Below are 26,212 nucleotides of genomic sequence, written 5' to 3' on the forward strand. Positions count from 1 at the left end.
TGTCCAAGGGGCTACACGACACATCATCTCCACATGGTTAACATGTTTGTGAATTTATTTTTTAAATAACATGATAACTGATGAAGTTACAGTAAAAACAAACTGTAATCGTCCTTACATTGACATTTGACCTGTGTATAACAGTTTTGACCTGTCTTTGCCCGTAAAGTGTGACCTAGACCATAGTGGTAAAAAGACGGTTGTTAACCTATTTATGCCTAGCGTCTAGAAAAAAGGCCTTAGCAAACAGCGTAGACCCAGATGAGACGCCGCATCATGGGGCGTCTCATCAGGGTCTGCGCTGTTTGCCTAAAGGAATTTCTGTAAGAAATATTCTAAATATAGAAATAAATATACTAGACATCCCTAATTTGGAAATAAATTGATCCAATTTAGAAGGATGGAGAGTCCACTAGGCATAAATTGGGTTAGCATAACAATGACCTTTGAAATAGGGAGACGGGCGTTATACGCGACGCTTTATCTACACACGGTGTTCATTTATGGCAAGCTATTTTAAAATTGCACGATGAATGACAAAGTTAGTCTCGACAAGCTCGGAGGCACATACACCCAAACGCTGCGACGCTTATATCGAGCGAGCGGGTACGACAATAATTCATGTCATTGAATGAGTTTTTAGACTTGTTTTTACATTTTAGTCGTGTTCTGAGAAAACTGGGCATAATGCATGTGCGTAAAGTGTCGTCCCAGATTAGCCTGTGCAGTCCGCTTTCGGTAGCGGTCTTGATAATGCGCGTGTTGGGGTTTTACACTATGATGTTCTTTCCTTCTGTGAAAATGTTTTAGCGTAAGTTTGTTCTTTCGGATACTTAAGGAAACCCTATAGGCTTTCTTGTAATTCTTTCCATCGAAAGGCGAATGCAGACCTTTTTTGTTCGAAATCTTCGTTTAGTTTACATGCTACCACGTGAAGCAGAAAGCCGAAAGCGTACACGAGGAAAACGCGCACCACGGGAAAGTTCTGGGGTCATCGGACAACAATCGATTTTGTGTCTTAGATATATAATTTAAGCCGTGCTCTGTGAAAAAATGGGCTTAATGCATTTGCGTAAAGTGTCTTCCCACATTAGCCTGTGCAGTCCGCACAGGCTAATCAGGGACGACACTTTCCGCTTATATATTTTCCGTTTGATGAAAAACTCTTCTTAGCAAAAATTAAGTTAATGCGTAAAGTGTCGACCCTGATTAGCATGTGCGGACTGCACAGGCTAATCTGGGACGACACTTAATGCACATGCATTAACCCCCTTTTCACATAGCAAGGCTCATATGTATATAATTTGAATATCAACGCAGGCGTGTTATTTGTGTTTGAACAAAAAATAGATTCCGATTTCCTCGTGCTCAAGTAGAGCTGGAAAGTCAAAACAAACTCAGTCTTGAATTTCATTAAAGGTCACCGTTTTCATAATGGATATTTCAACGTGGTGGTGGTGTATGTGGTGGTGGTGGTAGAACAACTGTTTTGAGAAAAAGTGGCGAAATCACGGCTAAGGTTAAAAAGTAGGGAAACGTAGGGCATCTCTGACCGATGACTTAATTATAAGACAAGTATATTACAAAAATATGTTGTTTCTTCTAGTGAATAGGCCTTCTTGATGATTAAACACAAGATACCAAAACTCAAATGGAATAACCAGTATCTACAATTAACACGCGCCAAATTTGGCAAATATTTGGATATCTATGCACGTAAATAAATGACAAAAACATAAATTATAAATATATTATATTTCACCGTCCTGGATTTAGTTGAATACTTTTTATTTCACACTTAATCCCTGTAATAACCAAACAGTGCATCTCATACAAAATATATGTACATTTTTAATGGATCAGATAATCTTTCAATAACACAGCTTAAACATGTGAATTTTTTAACATTTATCATCATGAAATACATCTAGCACACCCATCGCTTCACTATGTAAATTGATGGCACATACAATCACAGAGAGCATAGGAGAATTTTTGGGTGACGTCACATCCAGGGATTTACGTTTTAAAAAATTGCCTGGTCTTCAACACTGTCTTGCACGTGTTTTCGTACTGATCGAAACTAGGTATTTATTTATTGCAAGATGTTTAAATTATATTGAACAATCAAGGTTTTCAGATTGCATCTCTTTCACAAAGTTAACAAGATTTTTAATATAAAAATCTACTATTTCTTTCCACAAAAAATATCAATGACTCAGTAATGTTGAATTGAATAATATTTCATTTTAACCCTTTAAGCGCTGGAACCGAATTTTGAAGGCCTTTGCAAACAGTTTGGATCCAGATGAGACGCCACAAAATGTGGCGTCTCATCAGGATCCAAACTGTTTGCTATTCTGATAGTATTCTTTGAAAAAAATCGAAGAAAATGCGAATTTTATAAATTCAGCAGACGACATTTTAGCAGACGACAAATTTCCCAGCATGCAAAGGGTTAACTTTATAATGTTGATCAAGAATGAAAGGCATACAAAGTTCATTGCCACAACGACCGGCGCAAAAGATTGAAAAAATAACACACAATATAAGTAACAATATGATCAAAGTACAACACATAAAGTAAAACATTCAACAATGCAGTCATTATCGTTGAAGTAGAATGTAAAAACAATCAATAATTGGTAATTTTTGCTGACGTTTATAAATCAAGGTCCATCATAACAAAGTTCTGTAGGTCAACAATTTATACAATTCCTTACAGCTCTGTGACTTTTCCATTTATAGTTATTCTTTTCAACATTTTAAAATTGCTAAAATGTTCATTTTTTTTTACATTCTGTTTGCAGAATACAAAATAGACTTCATATCATATGTTTGATGGGATAATTTAATTAAAGAACATCTCAACTTAAAATTTCCCTTTGAATCATTTTGAATACTGACAATAATTTAATTAAAGAACATCTCAACTTAAGATTTCCCTTTGAATCATTTTGAATACTGACAATCTATCAATTACCATCTACATGTACTTGTTCAATTTCACCGTTATGAAACTAGAGTAAAAATTGAAAATGTATTATCATGATTTATTTTTTAATAACAAATTCATTGGGTTTCATTTATTTTTTAATAACAAATCGATACTTTTGTTAAACATAGTTGGACATGTGACTATTGCCAGCAGAAAAGTTGATTCCAATAAAGTTCTATACTAAAACAATCATGCTCTATTTATTTATCAAACAACGGAAATTACATCATGCAGACCTCAACTAATAACTGGCTTTTATTTAAAAACTAACTGTTACTTACAGACATGAATATTGTTTCAAAGGAATTTGTCCATGGAGGAGTAAACAATTAAAGACTGGTGTTCACAAAGCCCCAAAGAGAAATCTTTACTTAACCCATTTATGCCTAGTGGACTCTTCCATCCTTCTAAATTGGATCTATTTATTTCCAAAATGAAGGATGTCTAGTATATTTATTTATAATATTTCTTACAGAAATTCCTTTAAGCAAACAGCGTCTCATCTGGGTCTATGCTGTTTGCCAAGGCCTTTTTTCTAGATGCTAGGCATAAATGGGTTAAGGGAGTAACTCGCAGTCTGTTCAGATTTACTGCTGTTTGCTGCTCATCAGTATCTAAAGGTTTGAAATGAAGCCTTTCAAACTTGAATCTATTAAGAAAGGTCTTTAGTTAAATTTAACGTTCTAAGGGACTACACAATACATATCTAAGTGGTAAAGGGTTCAATTGTAGTTCATGTTCGATTTCTGATCAAATTTACTATGAGAAGTCCAATGTCCCTCTGCTAACACAACGATTAAATTGATGCAATAATTATTTTAGAAATGTTCACATGTTAACATTATAATGGAGAAAATACATGGCAAACACAGGCTAAAGAACTGAAAAGTTTTGTGAATTTCTGGAGATTTGTTTTTAAAAAAAAAATTAAAAATATGGGTCCTGGTATTTTCACGTCCTTGGGCCCATATTTAGACTTAGGAATAAAGAAAAGATTTGGAACCATGAACAAATATGTCAAGTGTTTGAATATATACAGTATACATCTAGTGATTATGTGATTTACAAAAATAGTCAACAAAGAATTTTGTAGATAGAGGTGTTTAATACAAAGTTGAGGACCAAGCTGTATTCACCAACCCTTGCACTTAAGAGTCAATAAAATTCCTTAGAATTTGAATATTATCAGGCTAAAAATGGTGTTTTTTTTAATCATAAATAACTTTGTCCTAAACTAACATTAATATAATTATAGGTATTAACTTCCATGCCAGACTTTACTTTCAATTAAATTTGGAACATTACAGTTTAAAAACATATTTTTTGTTTTTAAACTCAAGCCTGGGGATTGGTCGGTGAATAAGGTCAAGGGTCAAACATAAAGTAATTCTTTATTCCCAGGGTCCGTATTCACCAACCCGTTCTTAGACTTAAGAATAAAAAATAGACTTGGGAACCAAGAAAAATATGTCCAGTGTTTGAATATATTAATGCCTCCACTGGTGATTATGTCATTAACAATGTTCTGATGAAGAATGATAAAGATAGAGATGTTTAATGCAAAGCTTGATTCAAAATTCAAACAAGTCTGGGAAATATCATTTTATCCCTTTCCCACTCAGAAGCCAAGTGAAAATAGTTATGTGCAAACAGAATAAAACCAGAACAGCCTGCAAGTAACTATCAGTTTGTTCAGGTTTTATGCTGTTTGCTGCTCATCAATAACAAATGGTTGGAAATGAAGCCTTTAAAACTTGAATTTAGTAAGAAAGGTGTTTAATTAAATGTAACTTTCTAAGGGACTAAAATTGGGTCAAAAACGTATCTAAGTGGTAAAGGGTTGAAGAATATTCTTCATACTTAGACTTAAGTCTGAGAATTGTTTGGTGAATAGGGGCCCAGGTCCTCTTCATCAGCTAGCATGAGGCCAATCGTGTCAGGTCTCTTCTAGCACTTTGAGTTGCACTGGACAGATCACAAAGTTTTGTTCCACACGGATGACACAATGAAGAATTCATGAGAGGTCAATTGAGCTAGATTTGTCTTGATATCAATACCCTTGGAGGCCATTATAAATTTTCTGTTTGGATTCCTGATTGAAAATCTTTGCTAAAGCTGAAAAGACAAAATCAGAATTAATCATATGTTGAAGAACTTTACTTTGAGCTCTGGGAAAAAGAGGGTTTAATTCATAAAGTGTTTTGCCAGATAAGGCACAAGCTTCTCAGGGACAACATGTTCAGCCTAAACAGGATTTTGGTTTAGAATGAACTTCATGTGCATTTAGTTTGGTTTTTCCATGATGCCACTCAAATGTATGCCAGAGGTCCCAGTGGTGTAGCGGATATGGTGTCTGCCTAGCGATTGGGAGGTCACAGATTTGATCCCCACTGTGGGAGCGTTCTTTAGATTCCCCCCATAGACACCAAGTACTGGTTCTAGTCCCAGGAAACATAGTCGACAGCATTTCAAATAAGCCTTAGGCTTTCTATGCAATAGAGCTAAAATAAATAGGTTTAAACTAAATGTATGTCAGTTACTGATAAAAGGAGGTGCAATTAGTACTGGAAAACCACTACATGATAAGAAGAAAAATCAAAACCAACTATGTGCATACCTGCTTTATCATCTGCTGTTAGTTCGCCTTTGGGGAAATCTATATCAAATGTTATATACAGGCTGCCTCTTACGTTGTTGTTTTCGTAATTAGGCATTCCTTCGTTGGGTTTTCGCATCTTGGCGCCGGGCCAAGTAATTTTATCACGTACAACATGCACCTGAAATATAATAAAAAATATAAACCTGGTTCTTAAAATATAAGAGCCCATTCTGGGAAAACCGGGCTTAACCCTTTGCATGCTGGGAAATTTGTCGTCTGCTAAAATGTCGTCTGCTGAATTTCTAAAATTAGCATTTTCTTCGATTTGTTTCAAAGAATATTATCAGAATAGCAAACAGTTTGGATCCTGATGAGACGCCACGTTCTGTGGCGTCTCATCTGGATCCAAACTGTTTGCACAGGCCTTCAAAATTCGGTTCCCGCACTGAAAGGGTTAAACCCTCTTTTTCCATTTTTTTCGATTTTTTTCAAAGAATATTATCAGAATAGCAAACAGTTTGGATCCTGATGAGACGCCACGTTTTGTGGCGTCTCATCTGGATCCAAACTGTTTGCAAAGGCCTTCAAAATTCGGTTCCCGCACTGAAAGGGTTAATATTAAATACATGTGCATAACTGTTGTCCTAGACTGCACACGCTAATCATGGACAACACTTTCCTTCTAGCATGATTTGTTTAGAAGAGACTTCCTTCAAACATTAAATATAACAAGAAATTTCGTTGAATTGATATCTCACGCCAATATGCTTCTGGACACAAAAGTGTTATATTTGACAATTAAAAAAGCATTTTTTCAAGATACAGAGGGCCATAACTCCTTTATTAACAGATGGTGTACAATGTCATTTGGGGTGCATTATTCTTCTTATCCATATATATACTCATACCAATTTTCAATGAAATCCTCCAAAGCACCTCCAAGATATGGCTCCGGACACAAAAGTGCCGGACGGACGGAGGGACGGAAAGACGGACGGTCGGACAACGCCAAAACAATATCCCTCCACCTATGGCGGGGGATAATAAAAGCAGAAAATGTCGTCCCTGATTAGTCTGTGCAGACTGCAAAGGCTAATCTGGGACGACAATTTACGCACATGCATTATGCCCCATTTTCCCACAATGCGGCTCACTTATAACATATGATTCCACTTCACGGGTTCATAGTTTTTTTCTCCATTTTGGGAATGGGGCAGGTCCCTTTGAATTGAGAAACATCGCATTCTTTTCACACAATTTGGGAAATCAATGTTTATGATTTTATGCTTACAAATACTTTGAAATTGATTATAAAAGTGATTTCAATATTATATTTTCTAAGGTTCAACTCATAGAGCTTGTAGATAATTTACATGTGTACAATATTATTTTTTTTATATTTTTGGAAACCTTTCATTGGGAATTTTAAGGTCCTATTTGGGAAAAATATATACTTTTTTCTATTGGGAATGGGTCCCCCTACCGGACGCAAATTTGAACGAAAAAAAACCCATTTACTCATGAAAAATTCATCAGTTGCTGATGTGTCAGAAATAACAGTAACAAATAAATTCCTCGATCAGCAGACTGCCTTTATACATTGTACCAGGCTAAATAGCATGGCTGAATTGGAACATCACTGAATCTGTGTATCCCTGCAAAGCGCAACCCTTTGGAAAAACCCACTAATCTGCTGGTACAAATATAGCTGACCCATAAATAATCCTTTCAAAATAAAACACCATATCAACCGTTTAAATCAAGTTATCATTGGTTGATATAATAGACCAGCGTTGTTTGTACAGAGGATTAGTGTTCTTTTTTTAAACTCGTGTGAATTTCGAGATCGGTTTATTGGAACATAACTTAGTTACCTAGAATATTGAAATATAGATAACTTCATATCATATCATAAGGAACAATTCATACAAGTTAAAATATTAAGGTTGCCATGGTGTAATGGATATGGTATTTGCCTAGCGACTGGAAGGTCATTGGTTGGATCCCCATTGCGGGAGCGTTCTTAAGATATCTCTCAAAGACATCAAGTTCTGTTTCTAGGTCAAGGAAACAGACTCGAGACCATATCAATAAGCCTGAGGCTTTCGATGCAATCAAGGTAAAAAAATATAGGTCCAAACTAACTATTTGTTCATTGAACAAGAGATGTGTTCGTCAGAAACATAATGCCTCCTACTGTGCAGCTTTGAAATAAAATTTCTATTTATCATTTGGCAGGTATAGAAATCATCTTCCTTTAAAGATTATTACTTCCCTTGGATTTTGTCCAATCCAACCAAGGGGGGGGGGGTCTGTAGACAGTCAAAATGACCAAGTCAGGCATCACTGACAACCAAGGCCTGTGGTTTATCAAAGAGATCATAGCCAGAGTTCATCATGTACCTATAGACATAGGTCCAGAGGTATGTAATGAAGCCTACCATTCACAAATTAGTACAGTAAAGAAATGATAATTATCTCATTTTAAAAAACCTTTGACAAATCATTCATTTGAGTTATAAATAATCAAAATTAAAAATCTGTACAGTAACTGTGAAAAGAAGTTAAATTCTTGGTAAGGAAATATAGAATATGAGTTTTTTAATTATATAAATTACTTCCCTTGAAAATAATTGTCTCTAACAAATCTCTATTTTTAGCAGCAAATAATTAGAAGCCACTTTCTATTTTTAGTAGCATATAATTAAAAGCCACTACCGTGACTGTAGATTCACCACTCAATGTGGAGCTCCATGAGATACACATGCATGCCAAATATCAAGTTGCTATGTTCAATATTGAATAATTATCTCCCTTTAAAGCTTATTACTTCCCTTTGATTTGTATTTTTGACCTTAGACCTTGAAGGATGACCTTGACCTTGAGCTTTTACCATGATTTGCTTGTCAGGAACACAATGCCGCCTACTGCGCCGCTTTGATTTATTTAACAAAAATATATATATTGGCAGGTCAGATAATTATGTCCATTTAAAGCTTATTACTTTCCTTGGATTTGTTTTTTCGACCCCTTGACCTAGTTTTTGACCCAGCATAACCCATCATCGAACTTGACCTAGCTATTGTCTAGATACAGCTTCTGACCAAGTTTCCTAAAGATCAGATGAAAACTATTTGAATTAGAGAGCGGACATGAAAAGTGTGACAGACAGACAGACTTACAGACGGACAGTGCAAAATCTATATACCCCCTTTTCTTCGAAAGGGGGCATAAAAAGTGCAGAACTACTGCTTCAGACAAGTTCGTGTTTACAAACAGAAGGATGAACTGACGGAAGGACACACATAATTAGTGCATCCAGTACTCCCTTTACTAACTCTTTCAGTGCTGGAACTGAATTTTGAAGGCCTTTGCAAACAGTTTGGATCCAGATGAGACGCCACAAAATGTGGCGTCTCATCAGGATCCAAACTGTTTGCAATCTGATTTTTCTTTGAAAAAAAATGAAGAAAATGTTTATTTTAGAAATTCAGAAGACAACATTTTAGCAGAGGACAAATTTCCCAGCATGCAAAGGGTTAAGCCACAGGTATTGATGATAATTATGCAGGACTAATAACTGCAACTTGTTCCATTTAAAGAGGGAAATAAATAAGCACCTGCAAATCAACTGTTCCAAAAATTAGTAATAAATTACCAAATATTCACCCCTATTATGTAGGCAAACTGCACAAGTGGTATCTCCTTTGGTTACTCAAGCCCCCCCTTCCCAACCCCACCCAATACAAGACCACACCAAAATTGAAAATCTTTCCCTAACTACAAAATGGCTGGAAATAACCGCTATATAATCAAAAGTCGTCCTAAGTCTAGTAAGTTAATTAAGAAGGATTGTTGCTGGGACACAATCCGGTTCCTCGCATTATGCAGCCTCTGGAGCAAAAAGACCTCATAAACTTCAAAATACACAAGTGATTTTTTCCCAAAATAACAGCCTCTTTCAGGCTGTTTCCCAATTGCAAAAAGAAAATAAAGGCTGTTCCCAATGGCAAAAAGTAACTTTTTTCCCCATAAATCTGACCAAAATTACCCCAAAAGTAAGCAAAACTTTTCCAATAAACTCAATAATTTGTTTATTGAGGTACTTTACAGCAATTTAATTTGATAGCACTTTATAAAATAAATTTTAGAAAGCAGTTGGTGTACTGTTATTTACATGTACAATCATAATAACATTTATTTTTTACCAATATCATGGTCTATCGCACTTTTTTTCCCAATCAAAAAGGCATCCACACCTATTTTGTAGAAAAAGTTGACCACAAACAGCCTACCGTATGTCCGTCTAAATGCGGAATATCCATCTCAAATCCAGCCATGGCATCTAGCAAGGTAATGGTTACATTCGTATACAGGTCATCACCCCTACGCTCAAACCTTGCATGTCTGAAAGGATTATATTTAATTTATACTTTTCGGTGGTTTCAAGAGCAATATCAGTGAATTAAAATTGATAATTCACTGTTTCAAACAGTGAAAATTAACAATGAAAATTATCAATAAGTGTCACTGTTATATCGTGAAATGACATGGTTTTCATGTTTTACAACGTCATTGTTTCAGTGAAAAATAATCATTTCTAAGCATAAAATAAAACGAAAAGTTGTTGGATTCGGTGGAATATAAATTTTAATTCACTCGTGATCATAGAAAAAAAATATTTTCTATGATCACTTGTGAATTAAAATGGATATTCCACCAAATCCAACAAATATTCTCAATGTATGATAAACAAGACTATTGTCAAGCAATATGGTCCCCTGCCGGTAACTCCACTATTGTCAGATTATTATTTTTTTATTTGTTGCCAAAGCAACCAGAGTTTTTGACGTAGGAACAAAATGAAATGACGTGCATAATGTCCATATTGCCATCTAACCATGTTTCAAGTTTCATGAAAAAAATATTAAGAACTTTTAAAATTATCGCAGGATCAAGAAAAGTGTGACAGACTGACTGACTGACATACTGACGGACACACAGAGCGCAAACCATAAGTCCCCTCCTGTTTCGCCGGTAGGGGAAAATAAAGGTCACAATTATTGACACTTCTGAAATCAGATTTTGTGTGCAATACAAAACAAAGGCTCTCCCAAGCATTTCCAACTGGTAATAGGAAATCAATTTTATAAATGAAACAATAAAAGATGAGTCAACATAAAGAACGGAAGACTTTTAACTCCTCTGCCACATACTTTTGTTGGCGTATCCTAAACCTCAGGTCTCCAGGGTCTCCGTCCATATGGGGCTCTCCTGAAACACAGCAAAATGTAGTTATTAACCCTTTACCACTTAGATACGTATTTAACCCTTTCCCACTTAGATGCATATTTAATCCTTTACCACTTAGGTGCTTATTTAACCCTTTACCACTTAGATAGTATTTTGACACATAAGTAGTCCCTTAGAAAGTTAATTTAAATCTAAGACCTTTCTTCCAAGATTCAAGTTTTAAAGGCTTCATTTCCAACTCTTAGATACTGATGAGCAGCAAACAGCAAAAAACCTGAACAGACTGCGAGTAACTTGCAGGCTGTTCTGGTTTCATGCTGTTTGCACATAGCCATTTTCCCTTTGCTCCTGAGTGGGAAACGATTAAGTTCCTGTATTTGAGCAATGCTTAGGGAAAACTGGGCTTAATGTATGTGCTTTAAGAGTTATACCAGATTAGCTTTTTGAAGTCCGCACAGGCTATTCAGGGATGAGACTTTTCGTGTTAACTGGATTTTCATTTACAAGAGACTTAATTTTAATGAAAATTTCGTAGACGTGGTTAGTGTAGTCCCTGATTAGCCTGTGCGGACTGCACACTTTGTCTAAACTTGATTTTTGGTTCAATGAGACATAATTTAAACAAAAAATTCCATAAAGCAGAAAGTGTCGTCCCTGATAAGCCTGTGCAGACTGCACAGGCTATTATGGTATTACACTACACACATGCATTAAACCCTGTATTCCCAGAGCAAGGTTCATATAAATTGCATCAAAGACTTGGGCTTATTGAAAGGCATCTCAAGTCTGTATGTAGAACCAGTAATTGGCGTCTTTGGAAGAGATCTAAAGAACTGGATTCCCAGCAATGCAAGCTTTGAACTTCTGAAATTTTGTCTTTATTCCTCATATTAAAGTCAAAATATTACAAAAACAAGAGCTGTCAGAGGACAGCACGCTCGAATATTTGAGTGCTTGACAGTATAACGTAAGCAATCATGGGGAAATTGTTCATATTCAATAATTTATTAGACGATCTTTCAAAATTAAAAAAAGAATTTTTTTTTAATTTTTATTTTGGGGGGGGGGGGGGGTGAGAGGGGGTATAATGTGGGGTGCGGTCATTTATTAGACGCTCTTTCAAAAATAACAAAAGAAAAACAAAAATTATTTTTTTTTTGGGGGGAGGGGGGGGGGGGGTTTAGAGGGGGTATAATGTGGGGTGTGGTCATTTATTAGACGATCTTTCAAAAATAAAAAAAGGAAAAAAAAAATTATTTTTTTTTTGGGGGGGGGGGGGGGGTAGGGGGGATGAGAGAGGGTATAATGGTGGATGTGGTAATTTATTAGATGATGTTTAAAAAAAAATATTTGTTTGGGGGGGGGGGTAGGTGGGTTAGAGGGGGGTATAATGTGGGGTGTGGTAATTTATTAGATGATGTTTACACACACAAAAAAAATTGAGGGGGGGGTGGGGGGGGGGGGGGGGAGGAATTCAGGGTAGGGGCGTGGGGTATTGTTTGGGTGGAATGGTGGAATCCATTGTGGTAAGTGTTGTTTTGTCAAAGTAATAATAAAATGTGATCATAAATAAAAAAGTTATGGCAATTAAAGCAAAATGTTCAATTATCTAAGTGTACAAGGGGCCATAATTATGTCAAAATGCTTGATACAGTGGTCTGCTCTGTTTATAGGTTGGGGTCATGTTGGTAAACAAGTATGCAACATATAAAAGCAATATGTCAAAGGATATAGGAAATATTTGGGGAAGTACGCAAACTTTAACATAGATTTATCAATAATATGCATATTCTAAGTATAAAAGGGGCAATAATTATGACAAAATGCTTGATAGAGTTGTCTGCTCTTGTTTACAGGTTGGGGTCATGTTGGTAAACAAGTATGCAAAATATGAAAGCTATATGTAAAGGGACAATGAAAATAAATGGGGTAGTACGAAAAATTAAACATTTGCTGCATATTCTAAGTGGAAAAGGGCCATAATTATGACAAAATGCTTGATAGAGTTGTCTGCTCTTGTTTATAGGTTGGGGTCATGTTGGTTATTTAAAACAAGTATGCAAAATATGAAAGCAATATGTCAAGGGACAATGAAAATAATTGGGGTAGTACAAAAACTTTAACATTTGCACGCTAACGCTAACGGAAACGCCGACGCTGGGGTGAGTAGGATAGCTCCACTATATATATTTCATATATTATACATGAGGTCGAGCTAATTAGCAAATGGTTATAACTGTAGAGGAGTTACGGATCTTGTGCAATGCACTTCCACCTAATAAGATCTAGCTACCTTTTAAAGTTTCAAGTTGATAATTTTTTTTCAAGTTTTTGAGATATGCTGAGCACATAATTTAAATATAAAATATAGGAAAATAATTCTAATAATATAAAAGCAAGGGTTATGTCTCATGCACATTGCATTTTCCGCAATTATATCTTTATATATTTGAAGACTGAAGTTGAGGTTTTCAAGATATACCCTGGACAAGAAATACAGATGTCTGATTAGCCAGACCAACAAATGGAATATATCTCCCCCGTTACAATTTTGTTGTGCGGGGGATGTAATAAGCTTGCTTTACATGTTAGAATGTACTTCCAACGACTTTTGTGGCTCTATTTTATGTTTCAGTGTACCTTCAGCTACAAATGGGTACTCCTGTCCATCCCTCATTCCTGACTCCACCTCCACTTCTAGGGCGTGCTCCTCGGGAACAAACCTGCGGTGAAAATACACACTCATCTGGCTAAACCCCTGATTATATTGTAGCCCTTAAATGCTCCACAGGAATGAACCTATGGTGAAACTACACTCACATCTTGCTCACTGTCAAAACCTCCGTTTGTTCTGGGAAAACTGGGATAAATGCATGTACGTAATGTGTTGTGTCAGGTAAGCCTTTTTGCTTAACCCTTTGCATGCTGGGAAATTTGTCGTCTGCTAAAATGTTGTCTGCTGAATTTCTAAAATTAGCATTTTTTCGATTTTTTTCCAAAGAATACTATAACAATAGCAAACAGTTTGGATCCTGATGAGACGCCACATTCTGTGGCGTCTCATCTGGATCCAAACTGTTTGCAAAGGCTTTCAAAATTGGGTTCCAGCACTGAAAGAGTTAAAATGTGTATTCGTTTAGAAGATACTTCCAATAAAGGAAAAATACAATAAAAGCTAGAAGTGTTGTCTGCGGAAAGCACGGGCTTATCTGAGGAGACAATATACGCATGCATTAGGCCCAGTTTTCCCAGAGTGGGCTTATCTGAGTAGACAATATACGCATGCATTAGGCCCAGTTTTCCCAGAGTGCGGCCCCTTTTCTGTTTTGGGCATGCGACCAACAGCCCATGGATGTGGGAATGTTTGCGTTTTTTTCTACTAAAGAGGAACATTATAATGGTTTAAAAACTGTTCCATTCACTTTTCTAGGTTTATCACTTACAAACCAATGCAAGTCCTTCAATTGGAAAGTTTCACTTTACTCATGGATTTGTTTATAATGCAAACTGTGCAGAATATCTGTCATTTTGAGCAAGAAAAAACAAGAGATGTGTTTGTCAGAAACACAATGCCCCCTTCTGCGCCGCTTTGAAGCCATATATTTCTTGAAGGATGACCTTGACCTTTCACCACTAAAAATGTGCAGCTCCATGAGATACACATCCAAATAACAAGTTGCTATCTTCAATATTGCAAAAGTTATGACCAATGTTAAAGTTTTCGGACGCACGGACAGACTGACTGACAGACAGACAGTTCAAACACTATATGCCACCCTTGGGGGGCATAACAACTTTTGCACTTGAAGCAGCCATATTTCCATTGTAAGAGACAGACAATTGGCCCTGATATGCAGTGGAGTGATTTTGGAAAATTTCCCATTCTTTTACAGAGTTCACATAAACACAACTCTTTTAAAGGTATAAAGTGGAGTGAATAACTACCTGTAGAGCAAAGCAAAGTATTGAAAATGAGGATATGAATTTAAATGAGGAAATAAGCTCAAATGAGGAAATAAACTCAAACAAGGAAATTAACTCCAAGGAGCATATCAACTCCAAGGAGGATATCAACTCCAAGGAGGCAATCAACTGCAAGGAGGAAATCAACTCAAAGGAGAAAATCAGCTCAAAGGAGAAAAAAAAATCCAGTTAAGTATTTTATTCCAATGTCACATTATATGTTGGGATTAGAATTGATTGTTTGAGGGTAGTTTAAGAAAATACTTGAACTATGCTCTTAGACTGAGGTATAGAAATTTATTTTTAATATTGGCGCACTCTGGCAAATAGGGCTAAACACGTGTGCATAAAGTGTTGTCCCAGATAAGCCTGAGCAATCCGCAGAGGCCAATCAGGGACGACCATTTCTGCCAAGACTGGATTTTTGCTAAGAAGGAAATTCCTTCATCATAAACCCATAAAAGCAGAAAGTGGCGTACCAGATTAGTCTGTGTGGAGTGCACAGGCTGATTTGGCACAACATTTCATTTCATTTAAGACTCAACTTCATTTATTTTTTATCGATAATATGCCCTACTTGATAGTTTAAACCTATCTATTATTACCTTGATCACATCAAAAGCCTATGGCTTATTAAAATGCTCTCATGCCCGTTTCCTATCTATAAGCAGTACTTGGCGTCTTTGGTGGAGATCTAAAGAACGCTCCCAAAGAGGCAGGGCTTTCTCTGCCATTTTCCAAATTAGCCAATGACTACAAATGAAACAAGAGATGTGTATGTCAGAAACACAATGCCCCCTACAGCGCCCCTTTGAAATAAAATCTCAATATATCATTTGGCAGGTTTAGAAATTATCTCCCTTTTAAAGCTTATTAATTCCCTTGGATTTTATTTGTTGACTTTTGACCTTGAAGGATGACCTTGACCTTTCACCACTCAAAATGTGCAGCTTTATGAGATACACATGCATGCCAAATATCAAGTTGCTATCTTCAATATTGCAAAAGTTATGGCCAATGTTAAAGTTTTCGGATGGACTGACAAAGCGACGGACTGACAGACAGTTCAAATGCTATATGCCACACTAACGGGGGCATAACAAGAGCTGTCAGAGGACAGCGCGCTCGACTATTCGAGTGCTTGACAGTATAACGTAAGCCATCATGGGGAAATTGTTCAAATTATTCAATAAGGTCAAGGTCATAGTTCAGGTATATTTTCCACAACCTATTGAACATTTGTAAAGACATAAAACAAACTAATAAGATTTTATTTCAAGTTTGATAGCAATAGCTTGAGTGGATGGTTTGGACGGTCCTTCAAAAATAAAGTAAAGAATTTTATTTTTTTGTAACCGTGTTTTAAAGACAAAAATATTCGTTTACGGTTGGGTAGGGGGTTGAGAAGGGGGTATAATGTGGGGTGTGGTCATTTAATAGATGATCTTTCAAAAATAAAAATAGGAAAAAATACAATTTAAAAAAAATTGGGGGGGGGGGGGGAGGGAAGGGGGAAGGGATTCTGGGTTGAGGCATTGTTTTGTCAAAGTATTATTAAAATCTGATCATAAATAAAGAAGTTATGGCAATGTAACTAAAGTAATATGCATATTATAAGTGAAAAAAGGACCATAATTCTTACAAAATGCTTGATACAGTTGTCTGCTCTTGTTTATAGATTGGGGTCATGTTGGTAAAGAAGTTTGCAAAATATGAAAGCAATATGTCAAGGGACAATGAAAATATTTGGGGTGGTACGCAAACTTTAACATTTGCATGCTAACGCTAACGGGAACGCTAACGCCAGACATAAAGATGTAAATTTGGCTACAGAAAATTTTGACCCAGCAGGAGCCCTGAGAGGGGATCAAACTCATGATCTCCCGGTCTCTAGGAGGACACCTACTTGATGTTGGGGCAGTCGTCGCACACTTGCTGCTGCTGCATCTGGAACCGACCCGGACCGAGCTGAGTGGTCACCATCTCCGTTCGGCAGTTACATTTCCGGGTCCCCTTGGCAGGCTTGGCCACAGGCTTGTAACGCATGACCTAGGAATAGGATAGAGGGGAAAAACAAATACAAGTGTTTTAAAAATGATATTTACTAAGGTTGAACTTATATGGATATAAGATGAACAAATTTTTTAGCTACCATTCGGGAAAAATATATACTTTTTTGGGCCAATTACCGGACATGATTTTGAATGAAACAAGAATATCAGTGAAACTGATGGATGCTCCCAGATGATGCGCTTTGTCAATCTATGTGCTAATAGCCACCTAAAAAAATCTATTATTAGCTTCGGTGACCTTCACCTTGACCCCAGTGACCTCAAACCTCATCAAAAGGTAGAGTTCCATGCAAGATACCTACATGCCAAATATGAAAGAGATCGGTAAAGTATTGAAGGCACTATGAGAAACTGTAAAAAAAAGTGTGACAGAAAATCTAATATTAGTCTCGGTGACCTTGACCACAGTGACCTCAAACGTCATCAAAAGGTAGAGGTCCATGCAAGGTACCTACATGCCAAATATGAAAGAGATCGGTTAAGTATTGAAGGCGCTATGAGAAACGGTAACAAAAGAGTGTGACGGAATATTTATTATTATTAACCTTGGTGACCTTGACCTTGCACCCAGCGACCTCAAACCTCATCAAAAGGTAGAGGTCCATGCAAGGTACCTACATGCCAAATATGAAAGAGATTGGTAAAGTATTGAAGGCGCTATGAGAAAAGGTAACAAAAGTGTGACGGAAGTAAGGAAGGAACTTCAAACTGGCAACTACCTATATGCTCCTCCGAAATTTATTTCGGGGAGCATAAAAAACCACTGGACCTGTAAGGCAGATCCTGAGGTAGATATCATAAAATTGAGCATTGCTCTGTGAAAATGCAGCCTTAATTTATGAGCATACAGTGTCATCACAGATAAACCTTGGCAGTCCTTTTCTCGAACCAGTTTGTTTAAGGGAAGTAAAAAATCCAGTCTTGGTTGAAAGCGTTGTCACCGATAAGCCTGCGCAGTCTGCACAAGCTCATCAGGGATGACACTTTTTTATTTTAGAGAATTTTTGTTAGAAGAAAGTCTCTTCTTGCCAAAAATCAATTCAAGGCGGAAAATGTCATCCCATATTAGCCTGTGCGGACTGAATAAGGGAGGAAACTCTAAGCACACGCAATAAGCCCAGTTTTCAAAGAAACCAGCTCATTCAATTCTGCTTACCTCTATGAAATTCCCAGAGTACAACTCTTCCAGTGTGACCTCCAAGTCCATGACGACGTCTCCACCCTTGGGTCTCTCCTGTTCTTGCTGCCGCCCACCGCCACCAAATCCAAATCCAAAGTCTCCGAAGAAGCTTGAAAACATGAAGGACAGGTCAAAGGATTTGCGCTGCATTCTGAGAAAACTGAGATTTTTGCATGTGCATACAGAGTCATCCCAGATTAGCCCATGCACAGGCTAATCAGGGATGACAGTTTCCGCTTTAGTGGTATTTTTCGTTTAAAGTAAGTCTCTTGTAAGCAAAAATTCAGTTTAGATGGCAATTGTCATCCCTGAGTAGCCTGTCTGGACTGCACAGGCTAATCTGTGATGATAATGTATTACATGCATTAAACCCAGTTTTGCCAGAACAAGGTTTTTTTTTAAGTGAGGGACACGCCAGTTGAATGAAATACACAGGAGTTTTAAATTTGCATGTGACAGTTGATTTTAAATTAAGAAAACACCAGATATTTAAAAATTGCCGTCAGAACATGATTTTATATAAAACACACATCAGTAGACATTGAAATTGCATATTGCAATTGAATTCATATGAAGGACGGTTGGTTTTAAATATAAACTTTAAATGAGGACATAGCTGTTGATTATAAAGGAAGGCCACAGCAGTTTGCCTCCATTCTTTTGGACATGGCACAATCTCAGTTTGGGACAATTTACCTCAAGACATTGTGACACGTGATACCGTAATTACATTCAAGAGTACATTTAATTAACTACTACTCTAGTAACATTTATAACAAGTAAATATTCAAACTGGAGGAGATATTAAAATTGAAGAAGTTTAAAGGGATCAACTAGCTGTAAGAGCTATTGAAAGATCCTAGAAGACAAAAGGTAACAACTTGATTTAAAATGATGGAAAAAACAGCTAATTTTTAAGGAAAGACTTTGTACAAAGAATAGTGCTGCAACAATATACCGGTATATCGGTATATATTGCAATACGCAATCCGCATATTGTATTGCGATACGATTTTCATCATACCGGTAAGATCATTTTACAAAAATGTATTCACATTTCATCCAGAAAAGCCATCCGAAATAATGATATCAAGGTAAACAAAACAAAGCGGAGTAAATAAATTTTTACGTAAAAATAGCATTCTAAAGAGTGTATTATACGGAGTAGCGTTGTACATGGAAGTATTCGTTCGATGCTTTTGAACAGATTATCGTTGAATTAATTGCGCACAACTGTAAATGTTTCGTTCAATTCTGAATTGAGCATTATTAAATTTGTAATCCTGAATTTTGGAAACACGCTTCCAAATTTTAATGCTAACGCGACAATACAAAATTCTAGCGTCAAATAAAAAGTGCTTTATTCTTTGTCTCAGTAAAAAGCGCGCAAAGATTATGCAGACATGAAGAACGTCGCATGGAAAGTATGGGTGTATTTTGTGTTGTATTAAAGCGGGAACATCACATTAGGCGATTTAGAGGGAAAAAAACGCCCCGGTTGGACGTGATTTCATCACATCTTTAAATAGTAACAAATACCAAAATGTATTTGATACTTAAGATAATTTGCAAATGTTTGTGTTTCTTGTAATTCTTGGGCACATTTTTAGTAAATATTTACCAGAATTTGCTATAAAACTGGAACGTACGGGATTATCGGGTAATTGGCAAGTTATAATTCTGGTACAAGTTAGCAATATATTGCGATATATTGCAATACAGGTTTTTGAACTGACAATATATTGCAATACGGTTTTTGGCGTATTGTTGCAGCACTAACAAAGAATGTTGCAGTTGATTTCAAAACAAGAACTTGGCAGGGTTTAATTTTACATAAAGGACATTCGATTTTGAATAAAGAACTCATAAGCTGATCATAAACAACAGACACAGTAGCTATTTTTAAATTAAGGAAAGACAAGCTCATTTTAAAGGGATACTTCAGGTGATGTTAGATGATGGGCTAGTAAGTTTGATTTACATAAAGGACATATCAGCAGCTGATTATAAAAACAGGAAAAGCCAATTTGAGGTTATTTTACTTGACTATTGAACCTATTTTTTTTTTGTCAGAATCTGGCGAAAATTGATGGCATGAAAAAGATTTATCGTGGAAAACTACAGTCAGTTTTCTTTGTTATCTAAAGCCTTTTCAATCAAACAAGTCGCGTTCTTGGAAAACTGGGTTTAATGCATGTGCGTAAAGTGTATCCCTATTTTAGCATGTGAAGTGTGGACAAAACTTTCTGCTTTTTAGTGATTTTTTCCTTCCAATGAAGTCTCTTCTAAATAAAAGTCCAGTCTAGGCGAAAATTGTCGTCTCTGATTAGCCTGTGTGGACTGCACATGCTTATCTGGGAGACACTTAAGGCACATGCATTAAGCCCAGCTTTCCGGGAACCTGACTCAATCCATACCTTGCAAACGGGTCATGTCCGCCCATGTCGCTCTTGCTCAGCCCCTCCTCTCCATGTTTGTCATAGATCTTTCTCTTGTCCTCATTGGATAGCACCTGGTGATAATCAAAATCAAATGAGTCGCGTTCTGAGAAAACTGGAAATAATGCAAGTGCGTAAAGCGTCATCCCAGATTAGCTTGTGCAGTCCGCACAGGCTAATCAGGGACCAAACTTTCCGCCTAAATTGGATTCTTGGTAAGAAGAGACTGCATTTTAACAAAAAATGTCATAAAAGCGGAAAGTGTCGTTGCTGATTAGCCTGTGCAGATTGCACAGGCTAATCTGGGACAACACTTTACACACATGATGCATTATGCCCAGTTTTTTCAGAACACGACTTAAATACAAATGAGCCTCTGTCTGAGAAAAAACGAGGCTGAAATCATGAGGTCTGCACATGTTAATCAGGGAGGACTACATGTATTTCTGCTTTTATGGATTTTTGGCTTTAAGGAAGTCTCTTCTTGACAAAAATCCAATATAATGCAAATTAATGCTACTTTAAAATAATTATCTGGGTAACTGTAAATTATTCAACAAATTTTAGATTTATATAATTGTAAGAAAAAAATAAGCATGATTCAAATGTTAATTGTAAAACATAAGATGTATTGTTAATAATTAAAATCAACTTGGGCCGTTTTCTCAATGTAAACAGTTAAGCAAACAGCCTGAATTCTTGAAAGTATTTGCCACAATGGCCAACAATTACATGTATGAGGAACTAAGTAATATTCTAGGCTTTGAATGACTGAAAAAATACGGACATTTTGTTCTATTAAATTGTGCATGTTCACCCTTTCCCACTCACAAGCAAAGTGCAAATGGCTATATGCAATTAGGACAAAACCAATACAGCCTGTTAGTTACTAGCAGGCTTTTCATGTTTTTATGCTGGATGCTGCTCATCATTATCTAGGGTTGATAGAGAAGCCTTAAGAACTTGACTCTATTAAGAAAAATCTTTAATTTAATTTGATTTCCTAAGAGACGACAAACATGTCTAAAGGAGAATCTTAGCCGTCAAGGGTTAACAGTTTAATCAACCTCGTAAGCTGCTCCGAGATCTTGGAACCTCTGCTCTGAGTCTGGATCGTCCTTATTCTTGTCTGGGTGCATTTCTTTCGCCAGTTTTCTGTAGGATTTCTTGATTTGATTTGTGGTTGCCGACTTTGGTACATTGAGAATTTTGTAAAAATCTCTCCTAAAATGGAAAACAAGCATTGAACATTACAGTTCACAAAATGATTTGATATTTCAGTAATTTCACACATATAGTGTGTATAAATATGCACTTTATCTAGACATATAACTTTCAGAAAGTTACGAGTCTTGAAAAAAAAATAAAAATAAATTATTGTCTTACTTGAAAATTAATTGTTTTGTAATAACATAAATATAAACAAATCATTTAGACATAGTATTTCTTGATCAAAGAATTAATGTGCTTTTCATATAGACAGAATTGCATTTTCATATAGACATGATTGCTTTTTCATTATATCACCTTATAAAGCTCTTGGATGAAATAAAAACAACAACAATGAAATTAATAGGCTTTTCTTGTGAATTATTGATTTAAACTTAACTCATATTCACAATCATACAAGATTAAGTATCATTCTTAAAGTGATATTATGCGCATTTTTCACTGTTGAATTGAGCTGAAAAGAATTGACAGGTCAAAAGATTTAGTTAAAATGTGGTAACTGAGCAATTCTCTACAACTCATCTTGCTACCAGTTCAATGTCTATAAAAAATATATATTATATTCCATATTTTAAATGACTGTCCCAGTCCTCTAAGCCAAGCGGAACTGTGTTTTTATTAGGATCGGAGTTAGTGTTCGTGTGTCGTATTGTAACGAAGTTGGTATTTATAAATTAATAATTGTAAAAAATATTAATAAATCTTTTATCACAACAACCATAATTTCATAAATAGGATTCTTGAAATTTGAAGATTATTTAAAGATGTTTAATTATAAAGAATAGATAGAATGTAATAGATGTAATAGATAGTATAGAAAAAATAATGGTTTAAATAAAATTATAGAATCTTAATTTAAATATTTACCAAATCATAATAGAACGTAATTAAGTTTACATTAAAATGTACCACAGTTATCACGAAGCAAATTAAAACGTGACTGCCTATAGGTATATACTTAAAGATGTCAACAAGATTAGTTATGAAACACAGTCCGTATAAACTTATCTTGAAAAGCCATCAAAAACATCCTGTCAGCAAGATTCAAACATGATTATTTGGTCTAGAACGTCATTGAACCGGAACATAAGAGAGTCAGTCAACCGACATAGTTATGATGACCAATCAGAAAACATATACAGCCTGTTTGGTCAGTTTTGAATTTTCATTTTTTTGTAAATGAGGAGTCTAAGTTTGACAATCGAGAAGAGCAGCCATATTGGCCGCCATGCTGTAAAATTTTATTTCACGAACATGAGCAAGCATTGTATTAGAAAATATTCAACAGAAATAAATCGCGATGAAAAAACAAATGAACTTTGTTTGTTACTGTGTGTTCTCCACAAACAATGCGTAATTACGTCACAGCATGAACGCATCTACATTAAAACTAAATGCAGATTCACATCGTTCATCGAATCATTTCTGTTGTCAGTTGTCAAAACAAAGGCACGATTGATATTGAAAATGGATTATATTTCTCTTTCCGGGATATTGTTTTAGTATGTTGATGCTGCATTAACAAATATAAGTGTATATGAATTGAAAACACCAAAAATAAACAACTGTTGCGATAGACACCTATAAACATAGCATATACTGTTAGATGCCAATAATATCACTTTAAAGACTTCCAATTCTGAATCTTTAACATTTGGATCATTTTCTTTATATGTGTGACTTTGTGTTCAGACTTTTTTATTCCCAAATAATTCAAAATGAACAAAAATGTTAAGCATGTAATTATTGCAGATGTGCAGTGTTTGATGATTATTTATTTATTGTCAATAAATTAATAATGCAATAGGGCCTTATAGCCTAGCCCTAGGTCTATAGAGCCTTATAGCCTAGCCCTAGGTCTATTTGTATGGTTACGAATTATATATAAACAATAACAACAGCAGATAACATTAATTGATTTACCGTAGTGCTTAGACAGAGAAAACATGCATTTCATATTCAAAGTGACATTGAAGTCTAAGAAGGTGGCATTTAAAGTGTACTGATGACCATTCTATGAATTGTTTGCAGTTCCAAATAACCCTTCTTTGAAAGGGGCCTCCTCATTTTCTTCCCCTCAACCAAAAAGGCCCTTTTCCCTACAGAAATTTCTTTAAAATCATGAAATTTTCTCTAAATGTCCAATCTACCTCAGTATTTTTCATTTCCAAAAGCAAGAAAATTGTGTCTTTTTTCCCCCGAAAAAAAGGCTGCGGCTTTTTCTCCAAAGTTGTTGTTTTGGCCCTGGTTTGATGCTTTTATTTGACAGCCAATCAGCGCTCAACACGCAACGTGAATGTAAACAGGCCAACGCCGGCATCAGAAAATCGTATTTGTTTCACGCTAATTAGATTCAAATAAATGTATCATCTTCAAGGTTTTAAAACATATTTATTAATTTCATAAATAAAACGTATAAAACATTTACCCTGCCATAATTTCCATGAAAATCACGAAAATTGTAATCACGAACAACGCTGAACTTCCCTTTGCGGCCATCTTGAAAACAATGTAAAAGTTAGTGACGACTAAAACGAACACTATCGGCAATCGGTAAAATCATAATGAGCGAACAAGGGCGATTATACGAAGGACACGTATACATACATCAACGCATTTCTAGCGTTGAACACGCAGACGATCATCAATATTTAATGCTGCTGAAACGCCAGGAGTGTTAGTTATTTGTGTGTTAATTGATTATGTATTGTATATACAGTTACTGAAACCTTACATATTCAGATGTCCCCTGTCAATGGTAAACTGTATGTTAACATCTGAACTTTTATGTTTCAATAATTATTTGTTTATAAATTTAAAAGCACATTTTCATACAAACAGCTGACACAAACTACAAATTGGAGTTTTAAATGAACCCGACGTCAAACAAGAAACATGGAAAAATTGTGAACGTGTGTGTGAGTTTAAAGGGGGTAAAGTCAACATTCAAGAGACAACTGTCGCAAACTAATCAAACAAAGATTTTCAGGTGGCCTCCCTTGCTATGTATCAGCCGCATTCTGAGAAAACGAGGCTTAATGCACATGCGTGAAGTGTCATCACAGATCACTTTCCGATATTATGGATTTTTTCGTTTAAATGAGGTCTCTTCTATACAAAAATCCAGAGATGACACTTTACGCACATGCATTATGACCAATCGCACATTCTCGGCCCTTTCCGTCAAACATCGGATAACCGATTATGATAATCTGCGAGGGGTACCGAATGGCATTAGGACGTTTTTTAAGAACGAGGCTCATATGAGAGAGCACAGGTGGTTAGCGTGTGGCTATGATATTAATTAGCGAAAACATCACTTTGAACGATAAATTATCATATTATAACGAAGAATCAACTTCTCTGAAGAAAAAAAAATCACTATCAAATATATATATATAACAAGGTATCCAACTCGAAATCACCCGAAAACGGGGTGCATCGTTTTGAACAGCCATTACTTCATCCATTTTGCAGCGATTTTCACGACCTTGGTCTTATTCAACGCAGAAATAATACCTTGTTATACATTTATTTGATAGTGAATTCTTTTTACAGAAAAGTTGATTTTCCGTTATAATATGATAATTTATCATTTAAAATGATGTTTTCACTAATTAATATCATAGCCGCACGCTAACCACCTGTGTGAGAGAGTGGTGAATTTTGTTTTATTTTTGACCACATTCTAACGGATTTCTTAAAAATTGAGCAACTAGGAAGGTGGGGATTACGTTCACAAAGTCCTTCTTACTTAGGCTCGCAAATAACACAATCAAACCTGCTCAATCCAATACGTAAAATATAAAGTATATGGAAATACTTACGCTCGGCTTTCCGACGACATGTATACACTATCTTTGCCGTCGCGTGATCCACAGTCGTCGCTGGAGGCGATTGAACGGTGTGGGTCCGCCAACCTCATTCCACAACACACGATCATGCAAAAAGCATGAAGTAGTTTCAGTAAAATGGCGAGAAATTGCAGCCATAATTCAAAATTCGTCCCAACTTTCGTGTAACTGGTTGGTTCATTTTGAAGGAGTGTAAGGCCACATTTCGGGTCCTCACAAAATGCAGCCGTAGGCGCGAACGGGTTAGTAAACCTTTAAAAAACACAGGGAACTGGGTAATGCGTGCGCCCAAAATAAACATGTTCGATGTTATATTTTTTAAGAGAGCAATAAGTGCCAGTAACATGCTATAGTGTACATTTTATTCACCGCAATAAATATGTTGTATTTTATGTACATTTTTTAAATAAAAAAAATATGTGTATGGCAATCTATTGGAAGTTTTAATAAAGAAAACATTAAGTTGAATTACATGCGATTAAATTAGACAAAAAGAGAACTATGTCGTTCTTCCAGTGTTGGCCGAAGCCAATCTCACGTTTCTCGTAAATGTTCGGATTTTGTCGCGGGAAATTCACATGGAATACATTGTGTCACCACCATCACCACCAACACCACTTCCACC

General features: G+C 36.0%; 1 protein-coding gene across 1 annotated transcript; it reads right to left on the reverse strand.

Moving 5' to 3' along the window:
• Nucleotides 1-1,740: 1,740 nt before the first annotated feature.
• LOC127847766 (dnaJ homolog shv-like) lies at nucleotides 1,741-24,281 on the reverse strand. Its single transcript, XM_052379896.1, has 10 exons — nucleotides 24,162-24,281; nucleotides 21,571-21,727; nucleotides 20,483-20,577; nucleotides 18,042-18,174; nucleotides 16,720-16,862; nucleotides 13,491-13,573; nucleotides 10,814-10,871; nucleotides 9,893-10,004; nucleotides 5,616-5,775; nucleotides 1,741-5,113 (listed from the first exon to the last, which is right to left on the reverse strand). Exons 1-10 carry the CDS (start codon nucleotides 24,230-24,232, stop codon nucleotides 5,049-5,051), a joined length of 1,077 nt encoding a protein of 358 aa, XP_052235856.1. The 5' UTR covers nucleotides 24,233-24,281; the 3' UTR covers nucleotides 1,741-5,048.
• Between the last annotated feature and the right edge of the window lie 1,931 nt (nucleotides 24,282-26,212).

Source organism: Dreissena polymorpha, chromosome 10 (genome assembly GCF_020536995.1).
Source record: "Dreissena polymorpha isolate Duluth1 chromosome 10, UMN_Dpol_1.0, whole genome shotgun sequence".
In the NCBI taxonomy this organism is placed as follows: Eukaryota; Metazoa; Mollusca; class Bivalvia; order Myida; family Dreissenidae; genus Dreissena; species Dreissena polymorpha.